The sequence below is a fragment of the Triturus cristatus genome, chromosome 2_2, assembly GCF_964204655.1.
Source record: "Triturus cristatus chromosome 2_2, aTriCri1.1, whole genome shotgun sequence".
Taxonomy (NCBI): Eukaryota; Metazoa; Chordata; class Amphibia; order Caudata; family Salamandridae; genus Triturus; species Triturus cristatus.
The window spans coordinates 819,398,098-819,424,940 of record NC_140582.1 but is presented as its reverse complement, the minus strand read 5'-3'; the positions used below and the strand labels follow the sequence as shown (position 1 = coordinate 819,424,940).

The window sequence follows — 26,843 nt, the reverse complement described above, 5'->3', positions numbered from 1 at the left end:
AAAAACCAGGACGATACATTGATACTTATTTACAACCATTCGTTCAGAATTGGGGAACTTGTATAGAAGACTCTACGGATTTCTTGCGAAGTCTAAAGTCTGTCAGTCAAGAATCAACTAGACACTGAATTTTATGCACTATTGATGTGGTAGCCCTTTACACTTCTATACCGCATGCCAATGGACTTGAAGCAGTCGAATAGGCTTTACTCAGACAAGATAACTTAGACGCACCTAAAATCTTCATTATTCAATTGCTGGAATTTTGTTTACAGCATAGTTACTTTCTTTGGAAAGGAGAATTCTACAATCAACTCAACTGAACTTCTATGGGTTTTCCCGGAGCACCAGCTTACGCCAACACATTTATAGCCAAATTTGAAAACAATTTCATTCTCTCAGATTCTACTTGGCAAGATGGATTAGTGTTTTTCCGCCGATATATAGATGACATTTTCCTCATTTGGAACAAATCAGAAACAGCTTTGATTAATAACATACGAACACTCAATTTAATCGATTCAAGAATTCAATTTTCTCACACCATTAGTAAAAAGGCACTCTCCTTCTTGGATATTTGGATTAACATTGAGTCTGGAGAAAGTAATACTAGTGTCTTTAAAAAACCTACAGACAGAAATAATGCTTTGTTGTTCAACAGCTTTCACCCGCCATCCTTAATAAAAAATTTACCGGTATCTCAATTCATCAGAACTCGCCGGATCTCGTCCACAGAGAAAGATTGTGAAGAAACATGGGAACAACAAATAAAGAATTACACCAAAAGAGGATACCCTAGAGATCTTTTACAAGAACAATTGAACAAAGTTAAAAACTTGTCCCGGGATAATCTATTGACTAAGACCACAAAACCAAAGAATACACGCACAGTATTTGTATCCAAATACTCTACAGCATCAACCGCCATTAAGAAGATTATATACAAAAGATGGGATTTACTTGAATCGGAAACGGATTTTAATGGGTTATTTCATGAGAAACCCCTGTTTGCATACACTAGAGCCCATAATCTGAAGGAAATGTTATCTAAAAAGAGTAAACTTCCCACAATTATTGAATCAACAACAATTTCTAAATATGGTACATACAAATTCTGGAATTGCATTCACTGCAATAATGTAATTACAGGAGATCTCCTTTTGCACCCTCGCACGGGCGCTAAAATCAAGATTTACAGCAGGACGATGTGTAATTCGGAAAATGTGGTTTACGCCATAAAATGCCCATGCGGATTGTTATATGTGGGCAAAACGTAAAGGAAAATGAAAATAAGGCTGATTGAGCACAAAAGCAAAATCCACACAAAAAGCACAACGTCAAGTCTAGCTATACATTGGGAAGAACAACATCACAACATAACCCAGTTAAAATTTCAAATTATAGAACAATTACAAAGGAGTCCTGATCGAGATAATTTGAAAAATCTACTACAAAGGGAAGTTTTTGGGATCAAGAAATTGCAGACGATAATACCGTACGGGTTAAATGACAAATTGGAAATGGCATGTTTTTTATAAATATACATACCATCTGAGGAATCGCCATGGGCCCCGCACGCGATATTTAAACAGGCATGGATTACACAGTCGTACACGTACATTTACAACACAGAAATGATGACACCTGATTACATAATTCTCAATTTGATTTATTTGTTGTAAGGCACAGTGTTGGAATTTATCATGAAACATAATCAAACCCTTGGTTTAACATTTTTGATGCTTTACTGTCTTTTTCTACAGATTGTGTTACACACGCACTTTGAACACGAGTTTTTGTTTCATAAACAGTGATTGTCTCACAGTATTTCTCAAATGTAATTCTCTTATAATGCAATCCCTTTCATACATATATTCCTCCAGGCACTTTAGTGGTGGGTACGGCCCGTTTAAGTTTCACAGTCGCAATATCAATATTTTGTTTTACATCTGGGATTTGGTCTGTTTACAGTTTTTATTTAGTTACCATTGTCCTCATGAGTCAGTTTTTAGTGTTAGGTTTATCGACATACTGGTGGATTCAAGTTTATCTTGGAAGCGTTTAGAGCTCGTCATTGTTTTTCACGTGACCCGGTGTGAGAGATTGCAGGGCGAACTCACAAGCATGGCACCATGGAAGGGCTCTGGTCGGAACATACAAAGCAATCCCCGCCATCAGGAAGAGCCGGACTGTAGCGAACTACGATACCCATACACCTCTCCTGTCTATCCACAGACGGGAACCGAGGACCCGGAAGGGGGCGGGGTTGACCCCGGAAGTTCAATCCGATATCCAATGAAAGGAGAAGGAGAAAGGACGACGGCGTCGCGGACCAAAGGCGGGAGAGCAGAAGGTTATCAGGACGAGCGGAAAGAAGAAGACGGATCCGGAACAAGGACGACGGAAGGAGAAGACGCGTACGAGGACACCCTGAAAGAAGATAGCGCGGACGCAGATCCAGAAGAATGGTGGTGTGAGGAGTGGTGGTGCCTGCCGGAGGATGCTGGGGAGCGGCCGCAATTCTGGAGAGTTGCGGCGGAGCCGGTGAGTGAGACCGTCCCAAGGGCTTAATGGCTGGGGCTCCGTGGAAGGAGGGAGGGAAGTGATTACAAGAAGAGGTCTGAGTGGGAGGCTGGAGGGACAAGAAAGCTGCTCTTTTGTCACCCTCAGTATTGGCTGCACGGCACTTGCCCTACGCAGATAGCTCCGTATACTCTTGTTTTACCTTGTTAAAAACCTGGTACCTCACTGATTCCTCACACCGCTAATCTAGGTATAGCGTAATAACAGAAACGGGACCAGGTAAAACGTCAGACGAGTCTTGCTGGTTTTTGCATCCTCTGTCCCTTTTTCTGCCCTTCCCCTTCACGACCCTTCAGATGATAGACGCTGAACAACACTTCGTGGTGTGGTGACGGTGATACTAAAAGCCGAAGCAAAAGTTAAAATCATAACTGACGGCTCCCTCTCTTTTCCTCCTATGAGCCTCCGGGAAGACGGCCGCGACAAGGACGAGGAAATACCTGGCACGTCAAGTTCTACATCCCCATCGGACTCGGCCAGAGCACTCGCAGGACGGGAACCAGAAGGGACACTTTCCTCCAGATCTCTCTTGTCCAACAAACAAAATAAAACTCTTTCTTTTGGCAAATACATACAGCCTCCTCGCCTGCTTATCAAACCTGCCCTCCCACACCCTGTTTAAACCTTTTTTTCAAAAAAAGTTTCTTGAGAGAGTTAATTCATGTACGCTTCATTTAAGAAGCTTTGCTTAGTCCGCTTTCAGTGTTGATCTTGTCATCACGTCACAGTTGGAACCAGGAAGTCTCTTCTCGGTTACGAAATCCGTGGTTTAGCGTTATACTAACGGTTACCTGACGCTCTATATTTCGTGATAGACACGCTTCGGTAAGCATAGCCTGTAGCTTTTATACAGAAAACGGCTCTATTGGTTTGTCGTTTCACCGGACCTAGGAATAATCTAGGCTTATGTATGTTTTAGACGCCATCAAACATTTGGTGACCTGAGAAAATCCCCAGCTACTGGTGTTACAGCTTTTCACTGCCAAACGGTCGCTTTTCGATTCACATTAACTCATGTCATGCGGTGAGTTTTCTTCAGTTTCATGTAATATTGAGAGCACCATGGCTTTATAGAGTGGCTTTCCTCAAAGGGCGCCTGTTACGTTTTCAGGTTACACAGATTGTGAACATGATTTGGAAATATTGAATAGTCGGCAGTTTAGTCATCAGGTACGTGCTTGAATTCACTATAAGGGTTTTGATCGCGTTCTCCGTTGTTGTACCTTCGGTTTGGACAAATGAGAATTTTGCATTTTATTTTCTGTTTCCTCTTTAGAGTGAAGGATTGATCTTGTGGTATTAAGATAGTGAGTGAAAATTGTGTACACGCGTGTCCACAGCACTTTGGTGGAGGGAGCACGCTATGCACATACACTACAGAAACATTTCACATTTCATCTGAATTCAAGTGTTCATTGGTTGAGAATAGTCTCCTTTTTCTTCTCTTTCACAGAATACCCCTGACGAAGGGAACCTGAGTCGCGAAATGCATTGGGTTTCTACGCCACAATTACTATGTGATATGCAAGAATAATTTTATGTGAAAAATGATCATGTGATATTTATATTTTTGTCAATCAAGAGTTAATATGTTTATTATGTTTACATTTTGATGCTATAAAATGATTAATAAATTGTATTGAAAGTTTGAAAATATTCATCAGCTGTGCAGTCCTAGTTACCATTCAGGGTCTAGGCCACTTCAATTGATATCTAATTGTTTACACACTTCCTTCATAAGACTGGATACGAAAGGCGTGCCCTGGTCCGTGAGTATCTCTCTTGGAAACCTCATTCTTGAAAATACCTTGATCAGCTTCTTTGATCTTCTTTGATATGGTTGTGGTAGTGGCTGCCCTTAAGGGAAGGGCTTCAGGGTATCGAGTAGCGTAATCTACGATCATTAGGACATATTGGTGTCCTTTAGCGGAGTTAGGAAGGGGTCCTATTAAATCTATCCCGATACGTTCAAATGGGCGCCCAATAATGGGTAGAGGCTTTAAAGGTGCTTTTCGAGGGATGGATGCGTTTCTTTTCTGACATGTATCACATTCCTGGCAATACTTTTTAATCTGTAGATAAATGCCAGGCCAGTAAAAGTGATCTAAGATCGCTTTACTAGTTTTTTCAGCCCCCACATGTCCTACCAATAGATGGGAATGGCCCAAAAAAAGGACGTGATCCCTGAAACGTGGGTACTAACAACTGAGGTTCGGCCCCTTCCTTGGCGATCCGGTATAGGAGCCCCTTTCGCTCCTCAAAAGAAGGATAGCTTCTCTTTTGGTTGTTCTTTATTTCCTGTGCTTTCTGCCGTGCATGTCTAAGGGATGCATCATTTAATTGAGGCCCCTTGAAATTCTTATCCATAGCCCGGGGTTCTGAAGTTAGCAGGGTGTCATGAGGGTTCTCTGACGGGGTTCCTGTTTTAAGGGCACTGGCTAAGATGAGGGAAAAACAGGGATTATCCACCCCTAAAATCAATGGCTCAGGAAGGGATGGAAGAACCCCAACAGTGATAGCTGCCTGAGCCTCTGCTGTGAGCTACGGTGCCAAATAAAAAGGCCAGCGAATGGTGAGCCACCCACTGGCCCTAGCTGCTCTTTCACAGTTCAAAAAGAACGCTATGTGGTCCTCTCCAGGTACATATTTTTGAAGCGGGATGACAGTACAAGGTGGGGCAGGGCCTCTCCCTTGTCCCAGGCCCATCAGAAGTTGGTTCTGCCCTTCTGCCAATTTGGTCATATTGTCCGCCTGGGCCTGCATAGCTGCTGAGAAGGGTGCCCTGTCCAATTCAGCCTGGTTGGTGCTTCTTTCAATGGCCCATTCTAATTTGAATTGGCCTTCCTTTAACTGGTATATAAGATTCTCCATTGTGTAGCTATGGAGGCTTTGCCGGCATTCTCCACCACTTGTCGGGTATAGGGCTCGTTACCCGTATGGAAGACAAAAAGAAAACGACTAATGATCGAGTTCCACACGTTTTATTGGTTTATGCACACGTGACAGTGATAATATAGGAGGTTTCCTTATTGGGCTGTTTCCGTCGTCACCAAGAGTCTTTCCGAGTTTGGGGAGTTTGTTCTTGTTTTCTCCTACTTCTTGGGTTTTGGTCTCGGTTTAGGGAGCAGCCCGGATGCGAATAAAGAAAACACAAAAAAACCCACAAAAAAAATGTCGGGTTAGTGATTGTGTAAGTCAGTACTTCCTTATTCAGGGAACAGGAGTGAGGGAAGTATTCACCGCTAGTCCGTCACCCGGTGGACCCCGTCGTGACCTCCCTCTTTACGTGGCCCTCCCTCTCCCGTGTCCCGTGAACCCTTGAAATGTCGTCCGTACCTTAGCAAGCCACCCTCTTCCTAGAGAGTGGCTGGGCGACGCGCGGTCCTGCTGGCCTCCCGGCGGGAGCTCCTCATGAACAGCAGCGACTCTGGATTTGGCGTCCTTCTCCACAGGAACTCCTACGGTCTCCTCCGGTATCCCGCTTCCATCTTCTCTGGCCGTCCACGCCACGAACTCTTCTTTTATGGGATTTTCCGCTTCCATGCTCCTTCGGAGGACCGACCCTCTTGTGTTGCCCGTCTGCTCTTCTTGATGTTTCTTAAAGGGCTCCAGACCTGCCTGCACAGAGGGGGATATGACGTCCGTAAATGCATTGTCCGTGTCAAAGGGCAGTAGTGTCCGTAGTTCGTTATCGGACTTGTGACACATTTACACATCATAAACACACAGGCTCTTTTCAGAGGCAACCCTTTCCCAAACACTGGTTCGTTTTTGTTTTCAAATCCCTTTTTTAATTTCTCATTTGGATCTGCAAATCCGTTCCATATCTCCAACGAGAAGCACACATTTAACAACCAAAAGCACTCATTCAAAACAACAACACATTTAATACAGTGGGCGTGAGTGACTGTATAGGTGTGTGAGTGTGTGCAAGTGTATGTTTGTATGTATGTATCTATGTATGTATGTGGGTGTTTGTGTGGCTCTGTGAGTGGACATCTGAGAGGGAGTATGATCTGTGTGGGTCTGTGAGTGGCTGTATGAGTAGTTTTGTGGGTATGTGACTGGGTGTGTGAGTATGTGAATGAGTGTGTGAGGGTGTGTCAGTGGCTGTGTGGGTGTATGAGTGGTTTTGTAGATCTGTGACTGTGTGTATAAGTGGGTGAGTGTGTAAGTGACCTTGTGGGTCTGTAAGTAGATCTGTTGGTGGTTTTGTATGTCTTTGAATGTGTGTGTGAGTAGTTGTATGAGTGGGTGTGTGCAGGGCAGTGTCGATCTGTGACTAGGAGTGTAAGAAGCTGTGTGGGTCTGTGCGTAGCTGTGTGGGTCTGTGCGTGGCTGTGTGGGTCTGTGACTGGGTGTGAGTGCTTCTGTGGGTATGTGAGTGGATTTTTAGGTGTGTGGGTGACTATGGGTTCTTGAGGGGTTGTGAGTAGGTGTGCGAGACGCTGAGAGTCTGTGCATGGCTGTGTGAGTCTGAGTGGATGTATCAGTGACTGCATGAGTGGGTGTATGTGTTTTTTTAAATTGGGGTCTGGATCTGCAGGTCTGCCGCGGATTCACAAGGGGCCAAGCTGGGCAAGGCAGTGGATCTGCAGATTGTTTTAGGACAATTTCTGGCCCATGAGGGATCCCTCACAGACCCCTACATCAGTCCCTTGGGGTCATGATACCTCTGTCTTGACCACTTATATCCTTTTCAGATGTTATCCCCCCAGGGGCACCATGTCCCAATTGACAAAATGGCAACCACATTTTTTCTTTCAGGTTGCAGTTTGCCAATCATGTTATTGCCGTTGACGCGTGGGTCCTCATTTCTAGATATACATAAATCTTTGTTCTTCAATCACTCAAACTACTGAACAGATTTACTCTAAATTACAAAAAGCACTCTTTTTGTACCAAGATCTAGCTTTCTGCCGAATGTGGTGTAATTCTTTTCAGCAGTTCTAGCTGTATTTGTGTCTAAAATCTTTATGGGAAATTGCATGGGGAAAAAGTGATGTGGGACCGCTCTTTTTTTTCTTGCTTCCTGCTAGACCAATCTCCCTGAATCTTTCCAGACAGCAGCCGAAGTGAACGGCGTACCAGTTTTGAAAGATTTTTAAAGATTCGCCGTATGGGGCCAAAGTTATTAGCAAAACTCAAAATGTTTTTCCTGTGGAAACTAGGTCCTAACTATAACTACCTACTGGCAACAGCCAGTAGGTAATATATATACATGTGTATGTGTGTATTTGTAAATATGGATATAAAGAGAGCAATAAGAATCAAAAATATATTCTAAAAATGTTACTTTTCTCACCCCTGGTAAATATTATGGCTGCTATTCTTCTTATTTTTCTGTTACCAATAATATTTTATGCACTAGGATAGGATTTTGATTTTAAAATAAATCCATAGAATATACCCCTTGTTTCTTAGTGTTCTCATGAGTTTGCCTTTCCCTGATGAAAGAGGGTTTGAATTCCACTAATCATCCCTGTACTACATCTCAGGATTGGTCATGTAACTGAAACGCATCTCACTCAAATATTGCTCAGTTGGGTTCCAGGGTGATTGCAGTGTACTTGTACTTTTCTCTTAGCCTAGTATCGATTTGGACACAGAGAGGAAAAAGTACCTTTGAATTTGAAGTCGAAGACCTTTATTTAAGAGGTGTTTTAAAAACGTGGTTACTTGATCCTTGGGTGAGGTAGAAGTAGTGATCTAAAAGAACTTGCTGATTAGAATACCTCTTCACTTAAACAATGGCTCCTACTTTGGTGCACTGTAGTGTACCCATTAGAATAGAACAGTTCATGCTCCCAAGTTATTTGAAATTACAGCCATCATAGAGAATATATTAAAATCGTAAAATGACTAATAGCGTAAGACGGTTCTAGAAAGGATGGCACACTGCTCGTGAATGGAGCAATGACATGTGTGCGTTATTTATTTTGTGATCAACTTGCATTCTCTTGTCAATGTAGGTATGCCTTTATTTACATAATTGGAAATAGGAGTGTCATTATCCTCAGGTTGACTACTCAGTAATAGTCTTTGAGTCCAGTTTTCCTGTTTTTAAGGCCAATGCAATGTACAGTTGTCTTACATTCCATTCCAGGTTTTCTTCCACTTAGTCTGTGGCATTAAGATAAACAGTCTGATATTCCAGTCTAGGTATTTAATCCACCCAGTCTGTGATTTTCAGGTACACAGTCTCTATGACATGATCTTTTTAGGGAAGTGTCTTGTACTTTGAGCCTCTCTTCTAGGTTTTCAGCACCCTTATTAATCCTGAACAAGATAAGGGGGCAGTTAGGTGTTTTTTTCCCACCTTGCTTAATAAGGAACAAGATTGAGTTGGGAGGCTTTCTGTCACATCCATCCATAGCATTTCATGGACATACCACGATGCCTGATTTCTATACCCTAGGAAACTTAATGACACTGTCAGCTCTCCGTATGCATTTGCTATACCAGTAGGTAATCCTATCTGTTCTCTGTTATTGCTCTATGATAGGCCTGAAAAAAGGTGACCAAGCCACTTTTCTAGGGAGACTCTGCCCATGGACCTTTCTGAAAGCAAGGAACTAGATTAGGACATCTAGTTGGTGTTTTCTTGTAGTTGTGTTGTTGATAGTCCCTGGACCTCACATGCGCGTTCTCTCCAAAGGAGTGGGCCCACTCCCTGACCCTCCCTTGACACTGTTGCCCCAACCCCGGGGCTTGACAGATGCAGGTAGGTATACAACAGATCCAGGTTTGTCCACATGTGCATCCCCTCGTGACAATGTATCCATTCCAGCAGAGATTCTGCTTGGAGTCGAGGCTTCTGAGACGTAGGACAATATGTGTCTGAAGTGCTCTTTAACATTATTAAGCAAGTAAAATCCAGATTAACACATTTTAGTAATGTTTACGATTTTCTTCATATCCATATAAACAGTAGTTTTTGTTGATCGCTAGGGAATATAGCAGCCTGCTGCATACCAGTGCAAAACATATTTGTATTAGAATATTTTGTGCCTATTTTTCTTCCACTAATTAATGAAACAAAAAAAGGAAATGCTTTTTATTAGACTATAAATATAGATTAATGACTGTGCATGAAATTATAAGTTGCTAATAATGTGAGTTGTATAGATATGTTATGATCATTTCTTTGTAATTTTTATTCAGATAGTAACGGTTTGGAAAAACGTCAGAAGCAGATTAAAGATTTAACCCAGAAACATTTAGACGAGTATGCCAAAGGAGGGCTGCGTACGTTGTGTATAGCCAAGAAGGTATGCTCTTATGAAACCTACATTTTGTTGTATTTCGGTTAGGGGAGCCTCTTGCTACGAACACAGCAAAGCTGTCATGTTGCATGAATGCATTATTTTAACACAGGCTTTTATTTTCCCATCCACCTCTCTTTAATCCATTGTAGAGTACAATACTACTTTAAAAATCTGAGCAATGCATGAGATTAAAAAGCTTTCTTCACAATAAGTAACTATGGTGGTTATAAGCAGTGGTAATGTTTTGAAAATGTAAACCCACACATGCGTTCTGTCCTCCATTCAATAATAAGTCAATACCCTAGTTTGAAATGTTTTAAATCGGAAAAGAATATCCTATAAAGGAAAGGTTCTATAGAAATAAAGTCCAGAGATAACATTCATATTCTCTCCATTTTTAGGTCTCGCCTGACCCAGCGCATGCGCTGGTCTGGCGGGACTTATTGAGAGGGCTCCAAAAAGGGCTACCAGGTCAGCCTAGAGCTACAGTGGATGTGCGCGGGCGCCGCGCTTTACCGCGATTACTTTAACTTTAGCGGCCGCGCGGCCGCTTTGATGTTTGAGCGTGATCGCGATCACGTTCACTTTTGCGGCCGCACGGCCGCTTGACATAGCCAATAGGTCTCGCTTTTGGGACCTTATAAGTATTTAGTTATGCACTTATAAGGCCCAAAGGCGAGACCTATTGGCTATACCAATGCTTGTTCTACTTGCATCACAGTCCTACAAAAAATGTATTACATTGGTATGGGTGTTGACTCAACTAATTGTTAAGTAAGAGTAATAAAAAGAAAATACTGCAATATCACTCATACATGTGGTTAACTTGCTACCAAAAAATCACAAAACACTAACTTACTGGAAACTCCACAATAACTGCAATGACATCATCGAGCCACCCATATCTCGAATTTTCAATTGTTCATCCATTAAGCCAATTTGTATATGTCAAATAACTACTTGTATTAAATAATGGATGACATAAATGTAAGTGATGTAGATGGGTTGATAACTTTTTTACTTGTAAGCCTCATGCGTTCAGCTAAACATTTGCAAAAAATATTAATTGAAATTACAGAAATCGTCATGGCTTGTTTTTCAACTACTTCTCTAACTGATTTTGAATAAAATCTATTCTAAATGGAAACATAACTTTTATTTGAACGTATTTAAGTATCTCTTGGAAGCACAAACCGTATTCCGATTATGCCGAACCATGTTAATTAGCCACATTTTCAAGTGATATAATAGCTTTTAGGATGTTTTTTTTTTTTCTACAAAGGAATTCAAAGGTTTTGGACTATGTTAACACTTTAAACTATTAGGTTTTCGCCCTCATTTAGCAAGAAACTTGTGCAAAATCCTGATGTCATTGAGTATCAAAATGATTGGGTGTGGAAATAAAAATGTATATGAAAAAGTACATGCTGTTTCGTGGTATTTAAATATCTAACCGTATCCTGAAAATAGGCGTATGCAATGAAGGGAAACGCATTATTCTTATGAATATTAATTGGAATACGAGATATAGTAATACAAGATCTTACAATGCAAGAGCGTTGCCCTTAGTCGTGGAAGTACATTTAAGAATGTTTATACCTTTTCTTTTGAGTTTCTGAATGTGCACCAGTGGAGTTTCAAGAGCAGTATGTTACAACAAGAAATTATCGAAGTCCAGTCCAACATCACTTGTGACACTGGCATTAACATGCACCTTGTAATGTATGGTTTAGCGTGTTATCTTTGTGTAATTTACAGAAATCTCAAATTGGGAGTATAGAAATTAAATTGCTGACAGGTCGATTTTGTAATCCTGTCTTTGCCTAGCAGTTTTTTTTTTTTTAGAGAAAATGACCTGTTAAGAGTCAAGGCCACGAGACTGGCAGCTCTTGTAAAATTGCCCAAAAAGATAAACTTCAACAGAAAAATTGAGAGGAGCAGAGAGAGAAATGGTGATTTAGGATTATGGGCTAGAAAGCAGGACTGCGTGGAACACCCAGAAATGTGGAGCATTGTGGGTATTAACAAACACTTCTAAGTCTTCTCCAAGAATTGGTTTAGGACACGTTTCCAGGTTTAGAATGTAAATAGAGTACTCCCAAAAATCGGAGAGAAACAAAATGTATTCTTGGGTTGCGAATAAAAGTTACATGTGCTATTGTACATTTCAGATAAATGTAGTTATGCGGATAGTCTGCTTCAGGACCACTCATAGATTTACAAGTCCAATCCTGAGCAATTCTGTCAATCCTTTGTAAGCCACAAGTCTAAGCGAATCAGTAGTACTTGCTGCTCATTTTACGCGTAAACCTACGATTCATTAGACTTCCTACTTTGATAAAAAGGTTTGTAACTCAACCTAACAGTCTTCAACTAAAGGTACGTAGGGGCGCTAGCTGCCTTTTTCTTTGAACACCTACTTATATTCATATATGAAATGCATTTTCTTGATCCCTGATACTGTGTGTTTTTTCCCATACAGAATACAATTTTAATGCTTATTCCTGTTCCCTTTTTATTGACTTAGACATGCTTCTTGGTAAAGTTGTTCTTTGCGGTTTTATATTTGTTGGTGATGAAATAATAACAAAACCACCTTTGTTGCAAACCATGCACGGTAGCATTCTTTCATGGTTACGGAGTGCGTTTATACTGCGTAGTGCCCAGCCTAGATTCATTGCAAATAGAACACTCCTAGATCGCTTTGACTAATGTAGGAAAGAGAGCCCTTGCTTTGACGTTAAAAGCATTCCGTTCCTTTCAAGGTTATTTACACAGCTGTTGAACAGTACAAAGGAGCGCAGAATCGTTTTTGGTGGTTGGATGCAAGTGGGTTTTAAAAATAGTTCAAACGATCTCCGTATGAGTTGGTTTCGGTTGGTGTTCGGATTCTATACAACAAAAGTCTGGACTAGGTTGCAGTTGGTCTAACATTGTGCCCAATAGTGTTTTTAGTAACCCAAGCATGTAAAACAAATGCTGGAACTGATAACATTTTGTTGGTTATCTTAATAAAGTTGCTAGTTAATTGTATTTTGCCATATTTACTCTTACCTTTTAATTTAGGCTATGACGGAGACCGAGTATGCTGAATGGTTACAGTTACATTTTTTGGCAGAAACCAGCATTGATAATAGAGAAGAACTCCTGATGGATTCTGCAGCAAGACTGGAAACTGGACTGACATTGTTAGGTTGGTAGAAATCACACGTCTGTGACACGTGGCCATTTTCACCATTAAACTTTAGTTTTAAATGGTTGTTACCGCTTTCATTTTTAGGTCTCACTACAGAGAACTTTAAATGTGTGTTTCGTGAGCCTTTGTTATCATTTCTTCAATAAATATAAATAATAATCATGATGTATTAAATAGGCTTTGGGTCAGCCACTTTCAGTCATTGACCTTTGTACATTTGCATGGGAAACAACCTTTACCACGCGGTCCGAACCACACAGTGCCATTACCTTGCACCCTTTGCCACACATTGCCTTTACAACTCAAGCCTTTGCCATGAATATGACTTTACCACGGATGCCTTTACAACGTTGATTAAGTATATTTAAGGTAATTGTGTGTGTGTATAGATATATATTTTTATATTTACCCTGAAAAAAAAAAAGATAAAGTGATGATGATATAGTTAGGTGAATGTCAGTGATAACATTAACGTTTCAAACTAGAAAAAAACACAAATTCACCAGTTCTAGTTGGGGATTGGTCTGCAGGGGTGGCCTACTGCCAAAGAGAGGAGAAAGGAACTTTGTGTGTACTTTTGCTCAACTTGTGAAGGATCTCCAAGGGCTTGGAAAAGAGCTTGCCTCCTGCTGAAGTCTCAGGAACAACAGACTTCACCCCCCAGCTCCCCAGAGTTCTTTGGGAGTGCCTGCTGCTGTTGTTGGGCCTTCTGAGGGACTGCGTGTCGCAAGGAGCTGGAAGCGCGTCTCAAGAAGGAGAAGCGTGGCGCCGTCGGAGCTGTTGTCGTCGCATTGCGTAAAGTGTCTCTGCTGCAGCTGTCGCATCGAGTGGAAGCGTCTCGCATCATCCAGGAAGTGTCTCGCAACGCCGAAGAAGCGTGTCGCCATCGCAGCTGACGCATTGCACCGCATCAAGGAAAGCGCCTCGCATCCACGGAGAGTCTAAAGAATAGGGGGTATACCCATCAATCACCCTCTCATAACCTGGGTAAGGAAAACACAAAATAGAGAAAATGGTATGGAGGAATAAATAAAGCAATGTTTTTGAATAAGGACACTTTTAATTATCCTTTCTTATGTGTATGAATTCACATCTCAATTTTCATTTTTTTGCTGACCATATACAAAAGACATATATTTTACAAAACAAACCCTATATACATAAAGCAACAATACGCTACTGTCCAAACAATAAATTTTTGATTGAGAATCCACCTTTCAATAGTGTGGACATCCCAGAGGGCATATACATTGCATAAGGAAAACCATATCTCCACCAGTTCAAAAGCAATGTACAGTTCTTAAATCCCAACTCATTCCAGTTTTTTAGGGGCCCTCTTGTGAATATCGAAATTGTCGACACGGTCGCGTTTCAGCCAATCAATTTCTTTTGGCCTCTTCAGGACAAGGAAAGCAGCAAAAATCTATATAAGGGAAAGCACACCCAGATAACATATACATTCCAAAAAAAAACCATCTAAGCTTGCCTAACAATGTCGCATCCACGGAGGAGCGTGCCGCCGTCGGAGCTGTTGTCGTCGCATCACGTAAAGGGGCGTCGCCGCTTCAGCATCGCAGTGAGTTGAAGCGTCTCGCAACGTCTGAGAAGAGTGCCGCTGCCAAGGCCGCTGTCGTCGCATCGCGTAAAGTGTGTCGCCGCTGCAGCTGAAGCATCGAATCGAGTCTTCTTACAACATCGGAGAAGCGCGCCGCATCTGAAAGATCTTCACGTCTTTATTTCTTTGCACCAAAATCTTCAACGCATCAACATCGTTGCAATACTTTTGTTTCCCTGCGTGTCGCATCTAAAAGGTACATTGACTTAAAGTGTCGCATTTAAGAACTAAAGAGAACTAAGCAAAATTCTACCATCTAAAGTAACAGTATTGTGTATTTTTGTCGTTTAATGGTCTTGTGGTAAATCTATATACAGAAAACTTATTTTTTATATAAAATCTGTGTGGTGTCCATCTGTAGTGTTTTCACTTGATTACTGTATGTGTTCACAAATGCTTTACACACTGCCTCTGAGATAAGCCTGTCTGCTCGTGCCAACCTACCAAGGGGGTGAGCAGGGGTTATTTTAGGAGTGTACTCCCTTACCCTGACTAGAGGCGAGGGTCCCGATTTGTCACAAGTGCATACCTGTGCCAACTAGAGACCCCCAATTCTAACATTGGTGTTCAGCGGTGAGGATCTGGACTTGCATTTGTGACTCATATACAGTGATTGGTGAACACTACTTAGTGAGTGCAGACCAAAACGCAACCAATACTTGTTGGTAGATTTCTTTTTGGGACTTTCTATTTTTGAGTACTGCCGAGCTTAACCATGGTGGAGAAAGCAGCATCCATAGTCTCTGTTGAGAATGAGTGGGAGTGGGAAGAAGAGAAACTGGACAGCTACCCAGTAAAACAGCTAAAGTTCTTCTGCAAGAAATTCAATGTTACTACTACTGGATGCAAAAATAAGCCAGAGTTCTACAAGGCGCTGAGGGCCTGGGTAGAAGCAAGGAATGCCACTGATAATGCAGAGGAGCAGCTGGAAGAGCCAGTGGGTCCAAGAGGAAGGAGAACCCCTTCCCCTCCGGTAGCAGTATTTCTGGTAAAAGTCTATCTCCAGAGGAGTTGGCAGATAGAAAAGAGTGGAGGATGCACGAAATGGAGCTGACCAAGCTCAAGTTAAGTGGGCAGTTAGAATTTGAAATGCAAAGTAGAAATTTAGCCCTAGAAGAGAAGAAGCTACAGTTTGAACATGAAAGGGTCTAAGGGAGTTGGAGTTGAAAGCCCAGAGCTTAGAAATTGCTCCCTCTGGTGGCAGCACACCGTCCATGCCTGTGGAATCATGAGTGTACATCCCTAAGGATGTGGTGAAGAAATTTTTGAAAAATTATATTGGGCAGTGGTTGAAGGCCTATGAGGTAGCCATGTCTTCCCACCGGGTCCCTGAGAAGGATTGGGGAGCGGGGTTGTGGGGACGGTTCCTAAGTGAGGGGCGGGACACACTGCTAGACTTGCCTTCTGATGTCTATAATTCCTATCCCCACATGAAAGATGCATTAATGTCTAGATATGGTTTGACCCCTGAGATGTACAGACAGAGGTTCAGGGGTTGCACAAAGATAGCGAACAGTACCTATGTTGAATATGTCACTTTTTTCTGCAGAGCATTGGATGGTTGGGTGAAGGGTAGCAAAGTTGATGATTTTCAGGGACTTCTTGATTTAATTGCATGAGAACACTTGTCAAGTAACTGTTTTCCTGAGCTACGCCAGCACCTGATTGATAGTAGGCTGACTAATCCTAGGAAGCTTGCTGAGGAGGCGGACTGCTGGGTCAGTACCAGGGTCCACAAGGGGCACGTGGGAGACTCAGCCAAGAGTGGGCAGGGTCCCCAGCAGAAGAGTGGGGGGGACAAGGGTAAACAGAGGGAGTTCCATAGGAGGCCCAAAAGTAATCCCCAAGGGAACCAAGGGAAAGGTTCTCAGCCTCCCTCCCCCCCCCCCCCCCCCAGAAACCGTCCGGGGCCCGACAGGTCCACCTGTTAAGAGGGCCCCCCAAATGCTACAAATGTGGAGAACTGGGTCATTGTGCAAATGATCCCAAGTGTCGCCTGTTTGGAAAACCAGCTCCCACTGGTGCAGCACCCCGGCAGATGGCTAGTGTAGCCCTGGGTGAGGAGAGGAGTGCCCTAGGATGTCCCTTGTCTCTTGAGGAGAATGTGAGGTGGTCCCCAGGACCCAACTGCCTGATAACACTAAAAAATACAGGCAGTGGGTGACCATCAATGGCCATAGAGTGGAGGCTCTTAGAGATACAGGAGCCAGTGTGACAGCTGTCAAGTGTCACCTGGTGTCTCAAGAGCAGGTTGTCCCTGGAGCATTCTACCCAGTTGTTGCCGCTGACAACACAGTCACTGTGAAGTGGCTCAGGTTCCCTTTGAGTGGGGGGGGGGGGTCTCTGGTATTCTTCAGGTAGCTGTGAGGCCCGCCATGCCTGTTGATTGTTTGTTGGGGAACGATTTGGAGAGCTCCCCTTGGGCGAAGGTGGAGCGAAGTGCTTATTTAGAAATGTTGGGTTTGCCTGACTGGGCGTGTGTGACCACCCGCTCAATGGCAGCAAGTAAAGGTGCTCAAGAGGACCTGGAGCCTGAGAGGGAGGCCCAGGTACCTGCCATCAAGAGTAGAGGAAGGGGGTGCGCGAAAACGGCCCCCGAAGTTCCCACGGTCCAGGAGGGAGCAGACCCTGAGGGGGATGCCCTGGAGCCTACAGGGGAACAGGTAGCCGAACTGGGGGACCTGCCAGAGCTGACCCATTGGCAGCAAGAAGGAGGACCCTCCAGGGAGGAATTCTGCAAGGAGCAGAAAGAATGCCCTTCTCTTGTGGGTATGCGGCAGCAGGCTGCAGACCAGGCAGCAGGTGATCAGTCTGGGTCACATTGGATTTACTGGGAGAATGACCTCCTGTATACAGAGACTAAGGTTGCTGAGCCTGGGTCAGCCCGTGTGCTGGTGGTACCCCAGCGCTTCAGAGCCTTCCTACTGGGGCTGGCTCATGATGTTCCATTGGCAGGACTTTTGGGGCAGGACAAGACCTTTGAAAGGCTTGTCACCCATTTTTATTGGCCCCAAATATGCAGGAGTTCAGACACTCACTGCAGGACATGTCAGGCTTGCTAGGCAAGTGGTAAGAGTGGGAGGAACACAAGGCTCCTCTCCAGCCATTCCCTGTAGTCAGCACCCCCTTTGAACGGGTGGGTATTGACATTGTGGGGCCACTGGACCCCAAGACAGCCATGGGCAATAGGTTCATCCTGGTCTTGGTGGACCATGCCACCCGGTAACCGGAAGCCATACCTCTGAGGACAGTGACGGCCCCCGTGGTGGGACGAGTACTGATGGGAATTTTCTCCAGAGTGGGATTCCCTCGTGAGGTAGTGTCTGACCGGGGAACCAACTTCATGTCCAAGTATATGAAGTCCCTGTGGCAGGAGTGTGGTGTAACCTATAGGTTCACCACTCCTTACCCCCCCTAAGAAACGGGTCGGTTGAAAGATTCAACCGAACCCTGAAAGGCATGATAATGGGTCTTGAGGAACCCATGAGTTGTAAGTGGGACGTCCTCTTACCATGCCTACTCTTTGCTTACCGTGAGGTGCCACAGAAATCTTTAGGATTCAGCCCATTTGAGCTTCTCTATGGACACCCAGTGAGACGACTCTAAGTCTGGTCAAAGAAGGCTGGGAGCAATCTCCCAGGAAACCTCCCCAGGATGTATATAGCTACATGCTGGACTTTAGGAACCAGACTAGGCGTTTCAGACAACTCACTGAGGTGAATCTGGAAGCCAGCCAGGAGGAGATGAAGCGGTGGTACGACCAGAATGCCACTCTGGTTGAGCTTCAGCCTGGACTGAAGGTGTGGGTCATGGCCACAGTGGAGCCCTGTGCGCTCCAGGATAAGTGGACCGGCCCCATTGAGGTTGTGGAGTGCAAGAGTCCGGTTACCTACTTGATGGACTTGCGGTCTCCCAGGAACCACTTTAGGGTACAGCATGTCAACCGCTTGAAGCCCCACTTGGAGAGGTCCCAAGTGGGCATGCTCTTGGCAACAGATGCTGGGATGGAGGAGGAGACCGAGCCTCTTCCTGACCTCCTGTCAGCCAGAGAGCAAGATGTCAGTGGATGGTGTCAACCTCTCTTCCACCCTGACCCCTGAGCAACAGAACGACTACCACCAGTTGCTGGGGCAGTTTTCTGATCTGTTCTCCCTGGTTCCCGGTGTCACTGATTGGTGCGTCCATGAGGTGGACACTGGGGATAGCACACTTGTGAGGCACAAGGCCTACAGAGTGAATGACAGGGTAAGGGCTTGCATCAAGGAGAATGTCTCCAAAATGCTTGCGCTAGGGGTAATTGAGTCCTCTAGCAGTCCTTGGGCCAGCCCAGTGGTCTAGGTCCCAAAGGCTGCCGTGCCGGGTGTCACACCTGAACTCCGGTTCTGTGTGGATTACCGAGGGCTCAATGCAGTCACCACGACTGATGCACAACCCATCCCCAGAGCTGATAAGCTCATAGATCGGCTAGGTGCTGCACGGTACCTCAGCACGTTTGACTTGACATATGGGTACTGGCAGATCGCCTTGACCGATGAGGCAAAGGAGAGGTCAGCATTCTCCACACCAGAGGGGCGCTACCAGTTCCGGGTGATGCCCTTTGGGATGAAGAATGCCCCTGCCACCTTTCAGAGGTTGGTCAACCAGGTGTTGGCTGGACTGGACTCGTACCTTGATGACATCGCAGTGTTCAGCGCCAGTTGGGAAGAACATCTGCGCCACCTCTGGGAAGTGTTGATGGCGCTGCAGAGGGCAGGCTTCACGATCAATGCGAGTAAGTGCCGGATCGGGCAGGGTTCCATGGTGTACTTGGGACACCAGGTAGGGAGCGGCCAGGTGGCGCCCCTGCAGCCCAAGATTGAAACCATCCTGGCTTGGGAGCCACCCAAAACCCAGACAGAGGTGAGAGCCTTCTTAGGACTCACGGGTTACTACAGGAGGTTTGTCAAGGGGTATGGCAACATTGTGGCACCCTTGACAGCGCGGACTTCCAGGAAGCAGCCAAAGAAAGTGATTTGGACTGACACCTATCAGAAAGCTTTTGAGGCCTTAAAAAGTGCTATGTGCAGAGCACCCGTGCTCTTGGCACCCAACTTCTCCAAAGAGTTCATAGTGCAAACAGACGCTTCTGAGCATGGTGTGGGGGCTGTTCTATCACAGATGAATGAGGAGGGCCTAGACCAACCCGTAGCCTTCATCAGTAGGAGGTTACTTCCACGGGAAACAGAGGTGGAGTGCTATTGAGCGTGAGGCTTTTGCTGTGGTCTGGGCACTGGAGAAGCTGAGACCATACCTGTTTGGGACTCCCTTCCGGGTTTAGACAGACCACAGGCCCCTCAGATGGTTGATGCAGATGAGGGGTGAGAATCCAAAGCTGTTGAGGTGGTCCATTTCCCTACAGGGGATGGATTTCACGGTGGAACATCGCCCTGGTACAGAACACGCTAATGCTGATGGTCTGTCCAGATTTTTCCGCCTTAGTGATGAGAACTCCCAGGAGGTTGGGTAGTGCTCCCCACATTTCAGCTGGAGGGGACACTGTTAGACCTGGCACATTAGCGTGGGTCTCCCTTCCATTTTTCTGGCTGTTGCCTCATATGTTTTTGCTGGTGTTAGTTGCTCAGGGCTCTGTGCCACTGCTGTCCAGTGCCACAGTGCAAGTGCTCCCTATTGTAAATTAATGTATGAATTTGTGATTCCACGATTGGTTGGTTTGGTTTACCTGTCAGACCCTAGTGCAGTGCACCAGGAGTGCCCAGGGCTTGTAAATTCAAATACTGCTGGTGGGCTTGCAGCACTGGTTGTGCCACCCACAGAAGCAGCCTGTAAAAGTTTGTCTAAGGTCTCTCATTGCAGAGCCTGTGTGGAGTCTGGTACTGTCATGCTGACTGGGCAAGTGCACCCACTCGCCAGTCCCTAAACCTTCCCTTTTCTTCATATCAGACACCCCTATGGTAGGCCCAAGGGCAGGGTGCATTGTAAGTATAAGGTAGGGCATGCCCTGGTGTGTGTGGCTTGTTCTAATAGTGAATTACAGCCATTTTCGTTTTTCACTATTGCAAGGCTACCTGTTCTCCATAGGCCAGAATGGGCAGTTTGGTCATTACGTTTTATAATCCTATCTGACTCAGGGAACATGGTAGAAATTCGAATTTAGTATGCCTGAACTCAGAATGATAAAATGCATCTTTTAATGAAGTTGGTTTTAACATTCTGTGTTTGAAAATGCCACTTTTAGAAAGTAGGCATTTTCTTGTCTAACCATTCAGTGCTGGGGAATTCCAGGAGACCGGGTGATGTGTCCCAGTGGTGAATAGAGAGATCTGCATCTAGATGGGTGGGAGGAGTTGCACCTGGGACCTGAATAGGGCTGTGCCTTCCCTCCACAATGCTGGCTCCACCTCCTGTGGTGCGTCTGATGTCTCTGCCCAGCACTCTGAAAGGAAAGGAGGAGTCAGGTAAAGAAAGTCCTCCAGAACCGGTTTGAACAAGGCAAAGGCCCCTCTGCCCTCAGAGGACAAAGGATTTTGGGCTATAAGTATTGGGACCCTGATCCCAAGAATTTAGATCACTTTGAGAAACAAGAAGAAACTCTCCTGAGGAGAGGAACCAAGAAGAAACTGAGGAGAGACTATCCCTGAAACTGGGGGATTGGCCTGCAGTGGTTGCCTACTGCCAAAGAGAGGAGAAAGGAACTTTGTGTGTACTTTTGCTCAACTTGTGAAGAATCTCCAAGGACTTGGAAAAGTGCTTGCCTCCTGCTGAAGTCTCAGGAACAACAGACTTAACCCCCCAGAGTTCTTTGGGAGTGCCTGCTGCTGTTGTTGGGCCTTCTGAGGGACTGCGTGTCGCAAGGAGCTGGAAGCGCGACTCAAGAAGGAGAAGCGTGCTGCAGTCGGAGCTGTTGTCGTCGCATCGCGTAAAGTGTGTCGCAGCTGTCGCATCGAGCGGAAGCATCTTGCATCATCCAGGAAGTGTCTCGCAACGCCGAAGAAGCGTGCCGCCATCTCAGCCATCGTAGCTGATGCATTGCACCGCATCAAGAAAAGCGCCTCGCATCCACGGAGAAGCATGCCGCCGTCGGAGCTGTTGTCATCACATCGCGTAAAGGGGTGTCGCCACTGCAGCATCGCATCGAGCAGAAGCGTCTCGCAACGTCGGAGAAGAGTGCCGCTGCCAAGGCAGCTGTCGTCTTATCGCATAAAGTGTGTCGCCGCTGCAGCTGAAGCATCGAATCGAGTCTTCTCGCAACATCGGGGAAGCGCGCCGCATCTGGAAGATCTTCACGTCTTTATTTCTTTGCACCAAAATCTTCAACGCATCAACATCGTTGCAACACTTTGGCTGCCCTGCGTGTTGCATCTAAAAGGTACATTGACTTAGTGTTGCATTTAAGAACTAAAGAGAACTAAGCAAAATGCTACCATCTAAAGTACCAGTATTGTGTATTTTTGTCGTTTAATGGTCTTGTGGTAAATCTATATAAAGAATACTTACATCTGTAGTGTTGTCACTTGATTACTGTATGTGTTCACAAATGCTTTACACACTGCCTCTGAGCCTGTCTGCTCGTGCCAAGCTACCAAGGGGGTGAGCAGGGGTTATTTTAGGAGTGTTCCCCCTTACCCTGACTAGAGGCGAGGGTCCCTATTTGTCACAAGTGCACACCTGTGCCAACTAGACACCCCCGAGTCTAACACTCTGTGTGACCAATTAAGCCAGACCGATTTACTGTATCATTCCTCCCTGTGGCATTTTTCTTTGCAGCAGATTAAAATGTATAAAGTGACTGTCAGACTCCACTTTCTATGACTCCGCCCTTGTGACTGCATCCCATTTTTTTGGCCAATCCTTGACTTCTCAATTTATAACCTTACAAATGCATTGTTTCCGCAACCCTGTGGCAGTTGTGTTAATTCCTGCCATATTGTGGATGTCCTTGTGAGACAGTGTGGTGAACAGCAGCAGTTAGGCACAGGAAGCTGCAGGTGTACACTGAGAATGTAACCGGAAAAGCCAGGCCCGTTTGCATGAGAACCGGAAGTCATGCAGTTTACTATTTTTCGTGTGAAGTTAGAAAATGTGGCAGATAACAGTTGGACCCGAACATGCAGTTTTTGAAGGAGATGCTAATTTGAACATCAGTGTTTCTTTGAAACTAGTGAGGCCCATTTGCTTTGCAAGTGCTTGTTTGAACGGTCTCAATCGTTCAAATCTCATGGATCAATCCTGTTTTAATTTCCTCTTTTAGTTCGTATTTACTTCTCCAGAGAGGATTCCTCTAAGTTTGGCAGCTATAAAGTTAGATTGATTTTGCTGTATATACTATGGCACATCTTTTCCATTACCTAGCCTTTAAAAACAATATAGAATGATTCACACATCCTAATTTATATTGGTGTAAATTGATTTGCCGTTGTTATTGATGCTTTTGCGAATTGTGATTATCACACAATGGAGTTGCAGGTCGAAAAGAAAATACCTGCGCTCAAACGGTAGATTAAATAGTATTTTTATTTTGTGGAAACACAAGGGTTTCCAATGAGTGAAACTGTAGCTGCAATTGCTATTCTGTCTTTTGTGGTCAGCATGTGACAACTAAAGTTGAAAATTATTTTAGAGGCCATAGCTACTTTGAGATTATTACTTGATTTTCCCTGAGAATATGCTATGCTTTGGCGAGGATAGATCCCATCTAGCAAACATGGTCCCATAGTAGCATTTAACAGTTATCACACACTGTTATTGTACTGCAACTGCTTTCCATTTCCGCTCAAGCGGTCTTGCGCCTGGGAAAGTACTTAATGATGTTAGAAAACATGCTCTGAGTTGTCCTGCTGAAGAATTAGAATCGTTTGTGAGTGATTCTTCATAACTGCCTGCTAAACCTAGTTTTTTGTTAGCCAGGTTTGTTTTTAGGGATATGTTCTTTAAAAAATGTAACTATTTTACTCTATTTAAAAAAAAATTCTTAGGGGAATAATGGCTTTAATTCCCATGGGTGAGATGGACTGGCTCACTTTTAGTTGAAAAGCTAGTGTGACCTCAAAGCCATATAACCCCTCCAGGGTTTCTGTTTTTTGTCAAAAAACATCAAATAGCATTCCTGGTGGAATCCTTGCTGGAGTTTTATGGATGGCTTTACACTCGCTGCTGCACTAAGTGCTGCTAGAGTGGCGCAATCAGAGTTTGTGCTGTTAGCCCTCTTTTCTCACAGAGTGAACCTGATACAGCACTACCAATTCTTCCCTGTTAGAAATAGGGTCTATAGTTAACCAAGGTTTTCGACCTGTCCAGGTAGGGACCATCACCCTAAATTAACCTACGCTCACTCTCTGGTAGCTTGGCACAGAGCAGTCAGGCTTTAGAGGCAATGTGTAAAGTATTTGTGTATTACAGTATCTCTAAGAAAACACTGCAAAAGACTCCATACGGATTCAGAAAAATAGAGGATATTTATCAGAGTAAAACGAGACCCAAAATGACAAAAATTAAATCCGTAGACATTGAGAAATGAATTTTAAAAAAATTATTGTAAAAACAGTACTTAGAAGTCAATAGCAGTAAAGGTTACTTGAGGGAGCACTTGACTGGGGTAAATCTGAAAAGTCAAACTGACCGGAAAGGAGGTCTGGTTGGATACAGTTCCAAACAGGTCCTGCTGAAGTTTTACCTTTTCAAGCTGAGCAAGGGGAAGAGGTTCGCCGGGAGCACAGTGAGCGTCGCTGGCGACGGTGTGCAAAGTGCAGAAAGGCAGGCGGGGGGCTCGCAGGCAGTGATGCTGCTGTGCGAAAAGACGAAGTGGCACACGCTCGCTCTGATCCTTCGTGCAACCGAAACGTTTTAGCACAGAACAAGCCATTTGGAGTCACAAAGAGCCCAAAAGCTTGATTTAAAGGGGCTAGGAGTTGTAGATGATACAAAATGCTGCAGAACCCACTTCTGAGGCACAGAGCTAGCAGGAGCACCTCAGGCAAGGGTAGGACTCACAGAAGGCAGAGTCCAGCAGAATTGTAGGAAGTCTTTTGTGTGCATGAGACTTCAGAAAACAGGAGGCAAGCCCTTGGAGTCACTCTGGGTTCAGTCCACGGCCTCAGCAGGGAAGAGATTAGCGAGCATCGGGGCAGCTCAGCAAAGCAGAATAGCAGTTCCTCAGAACAGTCAGTCACAGCAAAGTGGCAATCCATCAGCGCAGCAGCCTTTATTTCAGCAGAGTACTTCCCAGGTCTAATAGTGTACTATTTTGGTGGTGCCAGAGCCATAGTACTTATACCTAAAAAGGCCTTTAATGTAGGGGGTGACTTCAAAGGAACTCTCTGAAATGCGCAAGGATCCCTTTCAGCCCAGCCCTGGCTCCAGATTACCAGTATGGGGTAAATCTGCCCTTTGTGTGAGGGCAGCACACAATCTATTCAGATGAAAGTGTGAGCAACCTCTCCCCCTTCTTGCCCAGGAAGGCTGTCTGTGTCCAGATGTATCTCCTGTCACACTCAGCCCTGCCTGTGTTGTGGCTGTATAGAGGAAATGCACAAAGTGTAGCTGTCAACCCAGCCCAGATGTGTATTGGAGACAGGCTGTTAGGCGCAAAGTGTTATAAACACCGACAAATGTCCCCTTTCTAAAAGTGGCATGTCTAAGATAGTAATATAAAATCCAACTTCACCGGTAAGGAGGATTTACCATTACCATTCTAAACATACCAAACATGACAAAGTGACTCCTTTGTAAGGGTATTCACAATGCAAGCCTATGAGAGGAGTAGGCCTCACAGTAGTGAAAAAAGAAAATAGACTCTTTGTCACTACCAGGACATGTCAAACATAAAACTACATGTCCTACCCTTTACTTACCACCCTGCCCTTAGGGCTACCTATGGCCTACCTTAGGGGTGACCTGTGTGTAATAAAAAGGGAGTTAAAGGCTTGGCAACTAGTTTTAAATGCCAGGTCAAAGTGGCAGTAAACTGCATACACTGGGCCTGCAGTACCAAACCTGAGACATGGTTAAGGGGCTACGTATGTCAGTGGCACAAGCAGTGCTGCAGGGTCCTTGTAGGAAAACAGAACAGGAAGTTCAAGCTGAGAATAACTCAACCAAATGCTTTAATAACTCCTAATAAGAAATGAAACTTGAGAGGAGGGTTTTATGAATTTCCTTATTATTTAACAGAAATGATTTTAATTAATTTCACATTTCAAAATGATTTTGCGCTGAGACATTGCTTCATTGCGCTTAGATCATATATACAAAATCTACAAAACATGTAGTACAACAACACGTTAATAATGATCCCCTGGGTGACTGAAACAAACATGCACACATTCATCAAACACTCATGGCCATTATACTCATGCATACACACAAACGTACACAAACTGTAAAGAACTGGGTCCTTGTGGCGACCTTTCTTCACTTGTAAATTGATTACATCTCAATTTCAACATCAAAAAACATTCTGTTTTTTCGTTGACACAATGAATATAACAGATTATTTTGAAATACACAAGGAAAAGAATATCTTGAAAGCGGTGCGACACAAGGAAAAAGAACTGGTCGACTCGTTTCGAACCACTGAATTTTGGGTTCTCCTCAGGACCAACCAATTTCTGCAATGAACAATAAAAAACGTTTTAGGATAAGATACTTTGACTCAGAGTTCCTACGAAGCACCAACGCGGCCTCTCAACACCCACCTTACAATGTAGAAATCTATCTGCCTGAAATGGATCCAAGTCGTTTCCAATGATGAGGGACCTAAACAAGAAACCATCTGCATTATAGTTTCCTACTTGTCTATAACAGACTATACATATAGCACAGGACAAACAGCAGACTTTGGATAAAATAATAGTGCTGGCTCAACTTACTGGATCAGGGGAACGTGTCCTCTTTTCCGGCTACCAATAATTGAATACTTGCTTTTCTAAAGTGAGGGAAAACGAGCTCCGATTACTAACGTCATCTCTTTCAAAAACCGAAACACCCGTTATCACAAGCGTTCAAAAGCCGAACACAAACCAGCCTTGAACCAGCCTTGTAAAGTGCAAAACTTACTTGTGTGAGTTCATTAGTCCATTTCAAATGGTTTGCCCGCGCCGGGATCTAAAAATGAACACAGCGGTATAAGTCATCGCAAATACTATTAAGACTTGAGTCCTCTAAGCTCCCGTCCCCTTAACGTTCT

The 26,843-nt window shown here is 44.3% G+C and overlaps 1 protein-coding gene across 2 annotated transcripts in view; it reads left to right on the top strand.

Annotated features, from left to right (window-relative positions):
- Positions 1 to 26,843, top strand: part of ATP10D (ATPase phospholipid transporting 10D (putative)) — a 755,240-nt gene that overhangs the window by 456,618 nt on the left and 271,779 nt on the right. For both annotated transcript variants that reach the window (XM_085642148.1, XM_085642147.1), the window contains exons 13-14: positions 9,748 to 9,854; positions 12,918 to 13,044. In XM_085642148.1, the coding sequence (XP_085498274.1) occupies positions 9,748 to 9,854; positions 12,918 to 13,044 (234 nt within the window). The remainder of the gene's footprint in view (positions 1 to 9,747; positions 9,855 to 12,917; positions 13,045 to 26,843) is intronic.